Source organism: Salvia hispanica, chromosome 4, assembly GCF_023119035.1.
Source record: "Salvia hispanica cultivar TCC Black 2014 chromosome 4, UniMelb_Shisp_WGS_1.0, whole genome shotgun sequence".
Lineage (NCBI taxonomy): Eukaryota > Viridiplantae > Streptophyta > Magnoliopsida > Lamiales > Lamiaceae > Salvia > Salvia hispanica.
In genome coordinates, this window is record NC_062968.1 from 1,424,254 (window position 1) to 1,439,669 (window position 15,416).

General features: G+C 35.3%; 3 protein-coding genes across 3 annotated transcripts in view; all 3 read right to left on the reverse strand.

The window, feature by feature from the left end:
* Positions 1-730, reverse strand: part of LOC125185488 — a 9,077-nt gene extending 8,347 nt beyond the window's left edge. Inside the window, exon 1 of the mRNA XM_048082018.1 lies at positions 1-730. This exon is cut by the window's left edge and continues 30 nt beyond it. Coding sequence (XP_047937975.1) covers positions 1-698 — 698 coding nt within the window. The 5' untranslated portion in view covers positions 699-730.
* A 2,420-nt stretch (positions 731-3,150) lies between these two features.
* On the reverse strand, positions 3,151-7,435 carry LOC125185170. Its single transcript, XM_048081667.1, has 4 exons — positions 7,362-7,435; positions 6,943-7,062; positions 4,555-5,392; positions 3,151-4,468 (listed from the first exon to the last, which is right to left on the reverse strand). The coding sequence occupies exons 3-4, from the start codon at positions 5,280-5,282 to the stop codon at positions 3,301-3,303; spliced, it is 1,896 nt and encodes a 631-aa protein (XP_047937624.1). The 5' UTR covers positions 5,283-5,392; positions 6,943-7,062; positions 7,362-7,435; the 3' UTR covers positions 3,151-3,300.
* LOC125185502 (DEAD-box ATP-dependent RNA helicase 7-like) lies at positions 6,871-10,589 on the reverse strand (the record flags this gene model as incomplete). Its single annotated transcript, XM_048082036.1, has 2 exons — positions 6,871-7,062; positions 9,330-10,589. Coding segments are annotated over 2 exons (1,452 nt in total), but the record flags the coding sequence as incomplete, so codon positions are not given.
* Between the last annotated feature and the right edge of the window lie 4,827 nt (positions 10,590-15,416).

A 15,416-nucleotide genomic window follows, 5' to 3' on the forward strand; every position in this document is an offset into this window, starting at 1 on the left:
TATCTACAAAGGTGGCAATGATAGAGCCATCGTCTCAACGGCAAAGTCATACTGCATATGCCACAATCAAATTCATATTTGATATACTCAGATGGAAGAGAATACGTGAGTGAGAGAGAGTGGTGATGATGAGGGAAGTCCTTAGACTCAGGGAGGAGTGCGCAGCTCTCGTGTATGGAGTAATCACAGAGGGTGCAGGTGTAGGAGTCCCCTTTCTCAGTGGCACCACATGCATCGCAGGGGAATGGACACCACCTCGTCTTCTTTGAAAACCGTAGCTGATGTTGAGGGTGGCTTGGATGGTACATAAGCGGCTGCTTATCAGTAAGAAACCCCGCGCATCCCAAGTGGATCCGTAATCCATCACAGCCCCCTTGGCTACATCTGTAGCCTAACCCATACACCTTTTCTTCACAAACCGCGCATTCTTTTGATCCAAAAATTGTGTATGACTCATAGAGTGTGAGAAGGTGTGAAGGATGGATAGGATGCATAATCTCTTGAAGCATTTCCATGCATTCTTTGTGTAACAACCTCTCAAATCCACACCTGAGGCTGCATCCATACGTTGCATCTCCGGGTAAAATGAATCTCCAACAACCAGAACAATATGGATCGTAATCACCTTGCTTGGCCGGGTCGGGGATCAGACTCAGAGGGTGTTCATGAAGCATATGAGGAAAACTCTCCTGCTCCATCTCTCTCTTTTTCTCTCTCAACAATTATTTTTTTCTCTTCTTCCTGTGTTTGTCACTCCTCACATGGAAAAGAAAATGTTCCTATATACATTGAGCAATAAAATCATTGCAAACCTGGAATGCAAGTAAGAAATAAAGAAAAAGGTAAATAATTTCCAAGTAAGGAAGTATTCTCAATTTCTCATCAATATCTTGTAATTCAAGACATATAAGCTTTACTTACAAAATCACATCCGATTCTATGGAAACTTGAAAGTTGAAACATTCCAACTTAGTAAACAAAGCAAAGAGTTATACTTTATATATATTACTATAAATTATTTAGATTTTAATCTCGAAATATTATGAAAAAAGTAGCACTAGATAGATACTTTGGATTCGAAACAATATTTCTCGCACTATAATGACTACTTTAATAAAAACGAAATGTGACTTTTAAGTTGGGCACCAAGCTTCATTTCAATTCAAAAGGAACCAAGCTTCATTTCAATTCAAAAGGAAAAAATAGTGAGCAAGAAGCCAAGAAATAATGCAATATAAAATGTTTAAATTAAGTCAAATTAAATACGTGGAATGTATTATAACTATAATAAGCTGATTCGAATTTCAATTAATATAATTTGGGGCAATGCAGAAATAATAATTCCATGAAATTTAAGCCTAAACTGTCTCTGACGGCAAGATCACGGCCTGAATCTATGGCTGCAGAATTAGAAGAGATCAAAAGTTGAGTAGTTTACATACAAATAGAAACAGAAAATGGTGAAAGCTTATTAATTTTGTTTAATTACTAAAGAACTTACATTTACATTACCATATCACCTACTAGGCTCCTTTCTAATGCAAAGTACATACATCCTACGTCTTACAAACTCCAAACTATAACCTGGATTACTCCCTCCATCCCAAATAATTCGTTACCATTTGACTCGGAGTTAGTAGATAGTGAGTCCTGCTTTTATATATTAGTTTTATAATAAAATGAGAGTCAATAGATGACACATAATGTCAATACAATGTAATTGGTTGACGTCGAGTTGACATTTTTGTTGACTTTATTTGTCATCTGTTAACGTCAAGCTAAGTCACTACATCTAGTATATTTGAAATTTGTATATAATATATGTAGATCCACTTATATAGAGGTAACCGAAAGTTTATATTTACCCAACATAACTAAATCTTTGTTCAAGATTTAATTTATGGTTTAAGTTACAATTTTTTTTTCACATGTTCCATGCACTCATTTATTATGTCACATTCAGTTTACAACCAAAGTAAAGAGAAGTGCAAGGAAATCGCACTGCAAAAAGGAGAATGTTTTGATCTCACCACAAAAAGATTGGGGCGAAGGGGTCGGAGGCCGATTTATGGAGTTTTCAATGGTACAATAGGTAAAAATTGGCTCAATGAGAATGCCAAACAAATATACAAATGTAATTAACAGTTATGAATTTGTTTTTGTCGTATAAAAAAATGGATGACATTAAAACTCGTGCCAACCCTAAATGATCTATTTTTATAAAAAATTAAATCTACTATAATAAAAGTGATAGTGATCCCCAATTAAAAAATTTGATCTTATCAAAGTTAATTGATAATAGTTAATACATGAAATATCACCATGGTTTCATAATAAAATAAAACAAATAATGTTCTAATATAAAGTTATCGTTTTTGTATATTTACGTATAAATTGACTTGACAATAATTGTGATGATGATTAATTATTTAAATAAATAGAATAATGAATATCTCTTTCATATGTAGTGGAGTATTTATTATACATGGAGTTTGAAGAAACTTTCCATATAATTTAATGTTTCCCTTGTTTATATATCTAGTTGGAAACATGACTATATGTATTTTCCACTTGTCAAATCTCTATTAGTAGAGCATACCAAATAGGATTGACACCTTGGTGAGGATTGACCACTAAATTTTTACTCTTTGAATAGATAAATAAAAAAAAATGAAATTTATTATTATTATATATATATATATTAATAGTTTAAACTGTAATTTGAAAAGTTTTTTAAATTCTAAATTTTATTCTATTTATAATAACTAGATACCTTATATAGTGTAATTTCTATATTTCTACTACTTCCATTTGTCAGCTTCTAATTAGTGGGACACACCACGTCATCATGCCACGTGGTGTGTCCGGACCACTGAATATTTTCTCGCGACGGAGGGTGTGTAGTTTAGTTATTATTCGTTATCAAAGAAATAGTACTTCCAAGTTCCAAATAAAATTGAGCTAATGACCATTTCTTTCTGATTTTATTTTTTAGAATCAAGGTTTTAGGATTCACAATAAAAATTGTGTCAAGAAAGAATCAATTTTTGCAACATTATGTACTCAATAATTATGTCACGTTGAGATGACTCTAGCTCCCATAGTGTTCACCACTCTATGACCAAGTAAAAGAAGTGCAAGAATATTAAATACACAGAATTGATAAAATCTTTATACATAAAAATTATCAAAATACATAAGATACAAGAACAACACACATCATAACATAAATACAACAAACTACATATGCATGCACCCAATTAACAAGAGAAATTTGTTTTGATTTGCATAAGATTGCCTCTAGGCATCACCCAAGCATTTCACACCGCACTCTACACCCACGACAAAGAAGCACGACGCACATTGAAATCCGGGCCTATCATAACTATCTTCATGACATTGATCACATCTCTTTTTGTTGGATATGATTTGAAATCTGAGAGGGTGATCATGAATGGATATCACATACTGCTTTGTCCCATATTTGATGTTTCTGTACTCACCTGACGTAGCAGGAAAGCATTCCGGGTGAAAGGATTGATCGCAGTCTCGACAATAATACATCCAACTTCTGGGGTCCATTTGTTGTTCGCAACTACTGCAGTAGAACTCACCGGGATGGTTAAACCGAGCATCGTATGTCAACCATAACATGTGATTCTCCAATCTATGCTTATTTGTTGCTGGTAGCATCACGCATGCACCACACACACTGAATCTGCAACTATTGCATTTGTATTGTCCCACAGTTGAACTTATAAAGCTATAACAGTTAACACAGAAAAAAGACTCATAATCACTTGTGACTATCTCGAGATAATTATGTCGTGGGTGAGCTGCGTGTGTTATGGTGCTAGGCAGAGAAGAACACTTGATGTCTAAGTTGAACCTGCAGCCTTCGTGGGTACAAGAGTAATAGAGCCCATTCGTATAAGCATGACAAATATAACAGTATTTACTATCTGTTAGATTGCCATCAACATTTTGAAGCCTTAAGCTGTGATCTTTGAGAGGATGGATTGGAAGAGAGGGGATGTGTAGCGGTAAGTTGAAGCACGACAAATGGAGAAAGTATTTGCATTCTTCACAACTCATGTAACCACTCTCATACCCATCACCATATGTTTGCTTCTTTTCATGTATAGCCAATGTGCACCCATCACATGTTAATTCCGATCTCGGAATAATGTCAAACTCATCTTCATCATCGTCATCATCATCATCTTTTTTGTAGCGATCTTGAGATGATGATGAAGAAGACGATGAAAATGTAGTAAAAGTTAGTAGATGATCAGGGTGACCAAAGAACCTGTACTTGCCACCCTTGTTCTGATCATCATGAGGGATGAGAACTTTTCCACTTTCTCGCCTAACGAAAGGTTTGATTATCTCCTCATACATGTCATCTACTGCTATCGGAAACTTGGTGACATCTTTCTCACCATCAATTGCATTTTCATCATCAAATCTGATAGAAAATCAACAAAAACATTTTAACTGAATGTGCATGTTTTGACACAAATTGTATGAGAAAATAGTAGTAAGAAGTATTACGTGGAGGTGGCACAGTTGAGATGGACGATATATCTACAAAGGTGGCAGTGATAGAGCCATCGTCTCAATGGCAAAGTCATGCTGCATATACCACAATCAAATTCATATTTGATATACTCAGATGGAAGAGAAAATGCGAGGGAGAGTGTGTGGGCAGGGTGATGATGAGGGAAGTGCGCGGACAATGGGAGTAGCGCGCAACTCTCGTGTATCCAGTAGTCGCAGAGAGTGCAGATGTAGGAGTCCCCTTTCTCAGTGGCACCACATGCATCACAGGGGAATGTGCACCACCTCGTTCTCTTGGAAAAGCGTAGCTGATGATGAGGGTGGCTTTGGTGGTACATAAGCGGCTGCTTATCAGTAAGAAAGCCCGCGCATCCCAAGTGGATCCACAATCCATCACAGCCCTCTTGGCTACATCTGTAGCCTATCATCCCAAACACATATTCTTTACAAACTGCACATATTCTTGATCCAAAATCATGGAGTGTGAGAGGGTGTGAAGGATGGATAGGGTGCATAATCTCTCGCGGCATTTCCATGCATTCTTTGTGTAACAAACTATGATATCCACACCTGAGGCTGCATCCATACGTTGCATCTCCGGGTATAAAGTATCTCCCACAACCATAACAGTATGAGTTGTAATAATCACTTTGCTTGGCGGAGTCGGGGATCAAACTCAGCGGATGTTCATGAAGCTTATGAGGAAAACTCTCATGCTCCATCTCTCTTTTTTTCTCTCTCAACAATTATATTTTCTTTTTCTTCTGTTTGTCACTTCTCATATGGAAAAGAAAATGTTCCTGTATGCATTGAATAATAGAATCATGCAAACCTGGAATGCAAGTAAGGAATAAAGATAAGGTAAATAATTTCCAAGTAAGGAAGTATTCTCAAATACTCATCAATATATGTAATTCAAGACATATAAGCTTTACTAACTAAATCACATTCCGATTCTATGGAAACTTGAAACATTCTATCTTTGTAAACAAAGCAAAAAATTATACTTTAGATATATAAATCATTTAGATTTTAATCTCGACATATTATGCAAAAAGTTCTAGATACTTTGGGTATTAACAATATTTAAATTTTTTAAATCAAGTCAAACTAAACACTACGTGTAATGTATAATTATAAATATAATCAGCTGATACGAATTTCAGTCGATATCACACAATTACTCAGTTGTCCATGTTCGCACGAACATGAACAAGTGGGGTCCTATTCTAATGCAAACTACGTATACGATTATATGGTATATCTTACAAACTCTAAACTATAATTTGGACTATTAGATCTCAGTATTTGATGTCAATAGATGACAAATAACGTCAACAAAAGTGTCAACACAAAATATCAATACAATGTTAACCAATTAACAATGAGTTGACATTTTTGTTGACGTTATTTGTTATCTGTTGACATCAAATTACTGCATCTAACTAATAGCCCATATTATAATTTAAAATTTGTATAATATATATAGGTCCACTTATATAGAGGTAAACGAAAGTTTATATTTACCCAAAATAACTAAAGTCTCATTCAACTCATAATTATTTTCACACTGAGTCTCTCTTACCTACAATTTTCTCTCTACATTTATCATTTTATTGCACTATATATGTCCGGCGAAAAAGGATGATGACATTGAAATCTCACTAGAGAATGACCGGGATACTCAAAAAATAGTTAGGTATCTAGTTTAATTTTGTAATTTGTCAATATTTTAGGATTTTGATAATGTAAGTTTTAAATTTTTTTTATATGCTATATGTAGTTTTTGGGAATTTTAATTATGTAATTTTTGTGTTTTAGTGAAATTAAAGTAATAAATTAATTAAATTTCATAATAAATAAATTAAAATAAGAAATGAATAGAAAATAAAAATGTAGTCCCATAAATAGTTAAGGAAAAAGATATGGCAAAATAGTTTTAATGACATGATTGTGAATGACCAAATGTAGGGAATATAAATTAGAGAAATTCTTTTTTTTTTGGGTAATAAAAGTGGCAAAGGCCGCTGAACAAAACAAACTAACCAGGGTATGAAATACCTAATTAAATTATTTTCATTCCATAAAGAATCATAGTACTATTATACAAAAATTTAATATTCGGCAACAGAATAATGAGAGACGACGACTCACTTTCACCTTATCAAATTTTTATTAAAATACAATAACACCAATTTTCCGACAATAATTATTTACTAGTTAACACACAACGTTGGATTTGAAAACCTTATTGAATAAGAATACAATTAGGGAAAACGCCAAAAAAAAGGGGAAAAGGAAGAATTCTCATCAAATATCTTGCATTTCAGACATAAAAGTTTTACTAACAAAAATCAAATTCCTATTGATTATAAATTCTACCTGTGGTGATCTTGAGGTCAAGGGTTCAAACCCCGCCACCCGCTGGAAGACTTTCAGCCTTAATCCGCAAGCCCGGTCGAGCAGGATTAGTCGGATTCCGTCAAAAGGCGGGTTCGGCACCTGTAGTTAAAACCAAAAAAAAGAATATAAATAATTTAGATTTTCATCTAATTTAACAACGAATCCGGAAAATATTTATCTTGTAATCCGACAATTCAACATAAAATTACTAGAATTAAATCACAACAATGAGCTGCCATACATTTCACAAATCACATTATAATTACAGAAACACACACACACACACACACACACAGCAAATAGATGGCCATTTCATAGATCAAATACACCCCAGCATCTCATTACCATTCACAACCACAAAATTCACAACAATGAAAATTATAGATCAAATACATTACGTGTCAAGCTGATCCAGGCCGGCTTCAAGCTGCAGGTCGATTCGGTTGAAGATTGGAGAAAGCGATGAAAAAACTCTAATGATTTCTTTACTTCTGCCAACATTATGCGATTCAAACCTTATATAGTACTAACGTTGGGGCGAGAGGTGTTGCATGTGGGGTCACTGGCATCTCGAATTAGGAGTTTTAGGGTTAAGTGGCTTGCGATCGGGTTATTGAATATTTTGGATCGAAACAATCGTTTTAGCATTATGCTAATGACTTTGATCAAACCTATAAGTGTGGCATTTAGGTTGGCTGCGAGCTTCAATTTCAATTCAAAATTGAAATGTAAGAGAGAATTAGTGCTTAAATCAAAAAAATTAAATTAAATGTATGAAATGTATCAGGAGTATGAATATAATTAGATGTCATAGATAACCTTGCCAAGATAAGATATCAAAATACCGACATATATTAAGTAAACAACTTTTAAGTTATCCAAGATGTGTAGTTACTAGTCTAGGACTATATTAAATGATAAAGAAATTCATTTTCATTATAAAAATTTACCATTCTTTATTATTACACACTACATCTGCTTTTATCGCTTTTCAAGATTATAACCTACAAAAGAAAAGAAAAATTCATAACATATTAAAAGTGAAAAAGAAAATTGATGTCAAATTGGTATCTGTTCTTGAAAGCTTTGTGTAATAATAGAATCACAAAAACTTGGAAAGAGAGCAAAGAATAGACATAAGGTAAATTGTATCTAGTCTAATAAATTGAGTCAAAATTCATTTTTACCTTGAGTCATGTGTTCCTAAAAATATTGTACTCCTATATTCTGAATTTTGTTATAAATTATTAGCACTGGCTTTAATAATATAACTGATGATTGCATTGCTAAACACATTAATTAAACAAAGGAACAGTACACTGGAAGTTATTGAAAACGAATAATAATAATAATAATAATAATAATAATAATAATAATAATAATAATAATAATAATAATAATAATAATAATAATAATAAAACAAATAAAAAGTTATAATGAAGAGAAATAGATACTTTTCTTGGGTATGTAAGATTTAAAATTTGATTGTAAGTTTCAAGATATATAAGCTTTACTTACAAAAATCATATTCCGATTCAATGGAAACTTTAAAAATTCCACCTTCGTAAACGAAGAAAAGAATTATTCTTTAAAAATCATATTCCGATTCAAAAGGAAAAAAAATGTGAGAAATAACGAAAGCATTAAACCAATACTTAAATATGTGGAATGTATTATAAAGAAATACTACTCCATCCGTCCCATAAAAGTTGGGACAAAACTTTTGGGCACGAAGATTAAGAATTTATATTAAATAAATAGGAGAGATGAAAAAAGTAGGAAAGATAAGAGAGAGTAAAGTAAATGATGGAATACAAGTAAGAGTGATTAGATGTTTTGTCTTTTGTTAAAAAAAGAAATGACTCAACTTTGTTGGGACGGAATAAAAGGGAATACGTCTCAACTTTTATGGGACGGGGGGAGTACTACTATATAACTTGTTGGCAATTGAAACTAAAAATATAACATATGACTGTCCCACATCGGTGCCAAAAGAAAACTGAAACTAGTATATAAATCTCATGGGCCCTCTTCCTATCACCAATTGGTTTTAGGATGGAACCTATGGATTTCTATCATGGTATCAGAGCGGGTCGCCGACTGTGGGTCAAATTTAACTGACCCAACAGTATATCTGGGCCGAAACAAAAAAATGACTGATCCAGCAGTATATCTGGACTTAAAAATTTGGGCCAAATGGTCCAACCGATCGAAAAAAAATTGGACCGATTGTCCAATCGATTAGAAAAAGTCCAACCCCTCCAAGATTCACCTAAGATTCACCTTGAAGGGTTTGAGGGAGGGTGTTGGCAATTGAAACTAAAAATATAACATATGACTGTCCCACATCGGTGCCAAGAGAAAACTGAAACTAGTATATAAATCTCATAGGCCCTCTTCCTATCACCAAAGCCACCACGGCCACCACCGCCACCACCAAATCTTCCTCTTGATGGCTCTCTTTCCTGCAAATTTGGCAACAAGGTCACCACTTCCAAGCTCACACCAGCAGCATTCTCTTGCCCTGCAAGGAAAGCATCAAGATCTTCGACAGCAACGTCGAATACAGCACCCTTCCCATCGGCAGTTAATGAAAGACCCTTTATAGATTCAACCTTCTCCTCAGGCAAAAACCTCCTCAGAGCTCCATAAGCAAACGATGGTGAGTAGATGGGCTTTCCACACTCGAGCTGTACAGTAACATGATTTTCCAATGAAGTGAGAAGTGACCGATTCTTAATTTCAGTGTAACCAGCAGCATTGGCCAATGCCTTAGCAAGTAGGTCTGCTGGAGTTAAATCAGATGAGTTGAGTAACTCTTCAGCTGCAGCTTTGAATACCGGAATCACACTATCTGAAATTTCATTGATTTTTTCTGCTGCTTCAACACCAGCAGATTTAGCTATATCAGATGGCTGTGGAGCACTTATACGTTCAAATTTAACACCTGATTCTCTTTCGATCCTAGAAAAATTTGACATCCTAGGATCATAAAGCATCACAGCAACACCACTTTTCCCAGCTCTTCCTGTTCTCCCAGATCGATGAATGTATGCCTCTACATCACGAGGTGGCTCACACTGAATAATTAACTGGACATCATCAATGTCTAGTCCTCGTGCTGCAACATTGGTAGCCACAAGTGTAGAAAATTTGCCTGATCTGAAGGCATTAAGAGTTACCTCACGGGTAGACTGTTGTATATCACCATGCAATGCACGTGCTCCAGGAAGCACACCAGCAAGTGTGGAAGCAGAATCCTTTGTCTCAGTGAAAATAATAGTGCGTCCACCACTGCTATAGCAACGAATGATGTCAGGAATGAGCTGAGCTCTGGCAGATACAGAGCAGGGAAGGACAAAATGCCTTACATTGGTGCTGGCTTTCATTTTCTCATTACCAACAAGGTCAGCAGTTTTCTTGTCTGGTTTCAAAAATTTGGTAGATATTTGCTTAACCCAAACTGGCAATGTAGCACTGAAAAGCAGCGTTTGGACTTTGCTAGAATCCTCAACCTTGCCAAGAATAAGTTCAACATCGTCAACAAAACCCATCCTCAGCATTTCATCAGCCTCATCTAGCACTCGGAACTGTAAGGACCGGAAGTCAATATTTCCTCGCTCAAAATAAAATCAAAATTTCTTCATAATAATCCTGTTTGTTTTCCAATAAATCATGTGGCAATAGCACGCTTGTACGAAAAGGAAATTTTTGTAGTCATTACCTTATTCACAAATTTTCATAAAAACTTATTCAGTCTTTATGATACTTACATTTACTACATATACATTATCTGATGCGATAATCGTGATACTATGGTAGTACTCTCATCAATTTCTTTTCACATGTGCCATGCACTCATTTATTATGTCACGTTCAGTTTATGACCAAAATGTGCCCCAATATACCCAATATATAATTATGACCAAGTAAAAAAAGTGCAAGAATATTAAAAATACTACACAGGATTGATAAAATCTTTATCTATAAGATGCAAGAACAACACACATAATAACATAAATACAACAATCTACATAAACATGAACCAAATTAAAAAGAGACATTTGTTTCGACTTGCATAAGATTGCCTCTAGGCATCACCCAAGCATTTCACACCGCACTTTACACACACGGCAAAGAAGCATGACGCACATTGATTCCGGGCTTATCATAACTATCTTCATGACATTGATCACATCTCTTTTTGTTGGATATGATTTGAAATCTGAGAGGGTGATCATGAATGGATATCACATACTGCTTTGTCCCATATTTGATGTTTCTGTACCGACCCGATGTGGCAGGAAAGCATTCCGGATGAAAGGATTGATCGCAGTCTCGACAATAATACATCCATAACCTGGGGTGCATTTGGTATTCGCAGCTGCTACAGTAGAAATCACCAGGACGATTAACATAGGCCTCATATGTCAACGGCAACAAGTGATTCTCCAATCTATGCTTATTTGTTGCTGGTAGCATCACACATTTAGCACACACACGGAATCTGCAGCTATCGCATCTGTAGTCTCCACTTTCGTTAGATATGAGACCACGACACTTATAACAGAAACTAGAATTATCGCCCTTGACAAAATTGAGATAATTATGTCTTGGATGAGCTGCGTGTTTAATGGTGTTGGGTAGAGAAGCACACTTGATGTCTATTCTGAACCAACACTCTTTGTTGGTACAGTCGTAAAAGAGCCCATTCGTTAAAGCCTGACAAATAAAACAGTATATCCAATCTGTGCCGGCTTGAAGCTAGGGTCGGCTTGAAGCTAGGGTCCGATTTGGTTGGAGATTGGAGAAAGATAGGAAAGTACTCTATTGCCTTCTTTACTTTAGCCCAATTTATGCGGTTCAAACCTTATACAAGGCGGGAGGTGTTGCACGTGGGGTCACTGACATTTCGAATGTTTTTGAGTATAGTAGGAATTTTACGTTTAAATGGCCGACGATTGAGTTTAGGCTACGTACCCCATCTATAATAAAGAAAAGAAAAGAAAAATCTATCACATTGTGTAATGGATTTATGTCAAATTGGTATCAAAGTTCTTGAAAACTTTGTGTAATAATAGAATCATAGAAACTTGAAGAGAGAGCAAAGAATAGATATAAGGTAATTTATATCAAGTTTATCAAATTGAATCACAATTTATTTTTACCTTGAGTTATGTGTTCCAAAAAATATTGTACTACTATATTCTTAATTTTGTTATAAATAATTAGCACTGGCTTTAATAATATTACTGATGATTGCATTGCTAAGCACATTAAACAGAGGAGCAGTACACTTGAAGTTAATGAAAAAGAATAATAATTAAAAAAATAAAAAGTTAAAACAATTACATGCTATAGATAATGGAAAACAAATTTATAAACATGTTAATTAAAGAAATTTTAAGTTTTTTAGAATGTGGAATTATGAATCTAAGCCCATATTATCATATGAGCCATGATTTGTTTTTAAGTCATGTAGTAGTATGTCATTATTTTTTTCTTTTTAACTGCAACTATTTCGGTGTATCGCATATACATTGCACGAAGGGAAGATAAAGATCTGATTCTCTACAAAGCAAAATCTTCATTTCTTTAGAATAATCCTATTTGTTTTCCAATAAATCATGTCGGTAAATATTTAGGGAGTGTTTGAATTGTTTCGGTAGATAAGGAAGAGCTAAATTCCCAACATTATCCTTTGTCTTTATGCTTATTTCCAAAAAGTTAGGGGGCAATAAAGTATTTTCGTGTAACGACCCGGCTTCTAGACTGATGGCTGTCCCCACAGACCAACACAAGTCTTTCCAGCGTGCTTTGTCCTCACTCACACGCTCCCAGGGGTCACCCATCTTAGAATTACTCCAAGCCAAGCACGCTTAACTTCGGAGTTCTTATAAGATGGATGCCAGAAAAGCAGATACGTCTGTTGTTATGAGTAGCACCTATCCTATCTATTAAGCTCTCCTTGAATATGCAGTCCCATACCTGCATATCCTCGGAATCCTTCTCGTTCGGGTGTGTTTCGGTTCATTCATGTCCCCCTCCACTTCAGATGTAGGAGCTGCTCCTTGTCCATGCCTCTGCACCGGCATCACTCCCTACTCTTGCCCCGGGCGTTACATTTCATGTCTTTCTCTGACCAATATTAATAAAGTTGATAGGTATATGTCCATTTTTCACTGATTAGAAAACATGCTCTAATACTTGGGCCACCAAGAAACACGAACAAAGAAACCAAACATTAGATATAGACATATAGGAGCCATTAACTGCATACAATTCAAACACATCCTTTAAGAAAAAGTTTATTCACTCTTTTGTGACACTTACAATTACTACATTCTACATATACAGTATCTGATGCGATAATCGTGATACTATGGTAGTGCTCATGCTCAATAACTAATAACTATATATAAGGATAATTTTCTGAAAAATTACACAAATTAAAATATTTGTCGTATTACGTTGTATACCAAATTCTACATTCAGTTTCTATTTTTGCTACAGTAGTGTGTGGCATGTATGAAAAAGCAAGAATATAATACACAAGAATTATAGTAAGTCTTTTGTATACAATATTAATCAAATACTACATTAATTGAAAGATACAAGACCAACACACATTTAGCCAATAACATAAACACAAGAATCTACATATATATGCACGCGATCAAATGTCCTCACCCCATGTGTTTCAGACCGCAAGACGCAAGTTATGCACACGACAAAGAAGCATGATACACATTGAAATCCAAGCTTATCATAGTAATTGACATGACACAGGCCACATCTCTTTTTCTTGGATATGATTTGAAATCTAAGAGAATGGCGAGAGTCATGAATTTTGGATATCACAGAATACTTTCTCCCAAAGTTGATGTTTCTGTACTTACCCGACGTAGCAAGAAAGCATCTGGGATGAAAGGATTGATCGCAGTCTCGACAGTGATACTGTTACGAACGTACCAACGCCCGATCCGCCGGCGGTGGTTCTTGATGACAGCCATGTAGATACAGTGGTGTCCACCGGGTTAACAGGTGAAGCAGCGGAGCAGCAGAAGGAAGAGTTGAGCAAGGCAGCGAGGGAGACGGCTCCGACGGGAAGGCAGCTTCGACCTCGGGAGAGTCTGAAGCAGCCTGAAACGCCTTCGTGGTTACAGCTCCAAATAAAGGCGTGGAGCAGCTCTTTATTTTATTTTATTTTATTCTGTTATTTTGTTAAGTATTTTTGGACAATATTTTTGGCTTTTACGAACTTATTTTATTGAGCGTTTTATAAGCTCCGTCGGGTTTTATTTGTTGGTTCTTTCCCGATGTAGGTTTAGGTCGAACCAACCCTAGGGTCCTTAGAGGTTATAAATAGGGCTTTCATTAATTCCGTCATTCAATTAATGAAGTAATATTTGCCCACAACCTTGTGCGATACACAGATATCAGAACTTTTCACGCTGCCGACGGAAAACTCTTCCGCGCCAGCCGCTTTCTCGTTTTGTTTAAGCCGCCGATCCCGGGCTTAGGGACGCCGGACTCGTGTGTTGTTGGTTTAGTGACAGGAATTCTTCTTTAAGAGCTTCGCCATCTTAACAGATACATATAACCTCTGGCTTCCATTTGGTCTTCACAGTTGCTGCAATAGAACTCACCAGGACGGTTAACATAGGGATCAAATCTCGACATATTATGAAAAAAGTAGCACTAGATAGGTACGTTGGATCGAAACAATATTTCTCGCACTATAATGACTACTTTAATAAAAACGAAACGTGACATTTAAGTTGGGCGTCAAGCTTCATTTCAATTTAAAAGGAAAAAATAGTGAGCAAGAAGCCAAGAATTAATGCGATATAAAATGTATAAATCAAGTCAAATTAAATACGTGGAATGTATTATAAATATAATCAGCTGATTCGAATTTCAATTAATATTATTTGGGGCAATGCATAAATAATAATTCCATGCAATTTTAGCCTAAACTCTGACGGCAAGATCGCGGCCTGAATCTTTTTATGGCTGCAGAATTAGAAGAAATCAAAAGTTGAGTAGTTTACATACAAATAGAAACAGAAAGTGGTGAAAGCTTATTAATTTTGTTTAGTTACTATAGAACTTATATTTACATTACCATATCACCTACTAGGCTCCTTTCTAATGCCAAATTACATACATCCTACAAACTCCAAACTATAATCTGGATTACTCCCTCTATTCCAAATAATTCATCACCATTGACTCGGAGTTAGTAGAATGTGGATCCTACTTTTATATATTAGTCTTATAATAAAATGAGAGTGAGTGGAATGTGAGATCTTCTATCAATTTTTGCCACATTAATAGTGTGCCCCATATACTCAATAATTATGTCACGTTCAGATGACTCTAGCTCCCTTAGCGTTCACCACTTTATGACCAAGTAAAAAAAGTGCATGAATATTAAATACTACACAGGA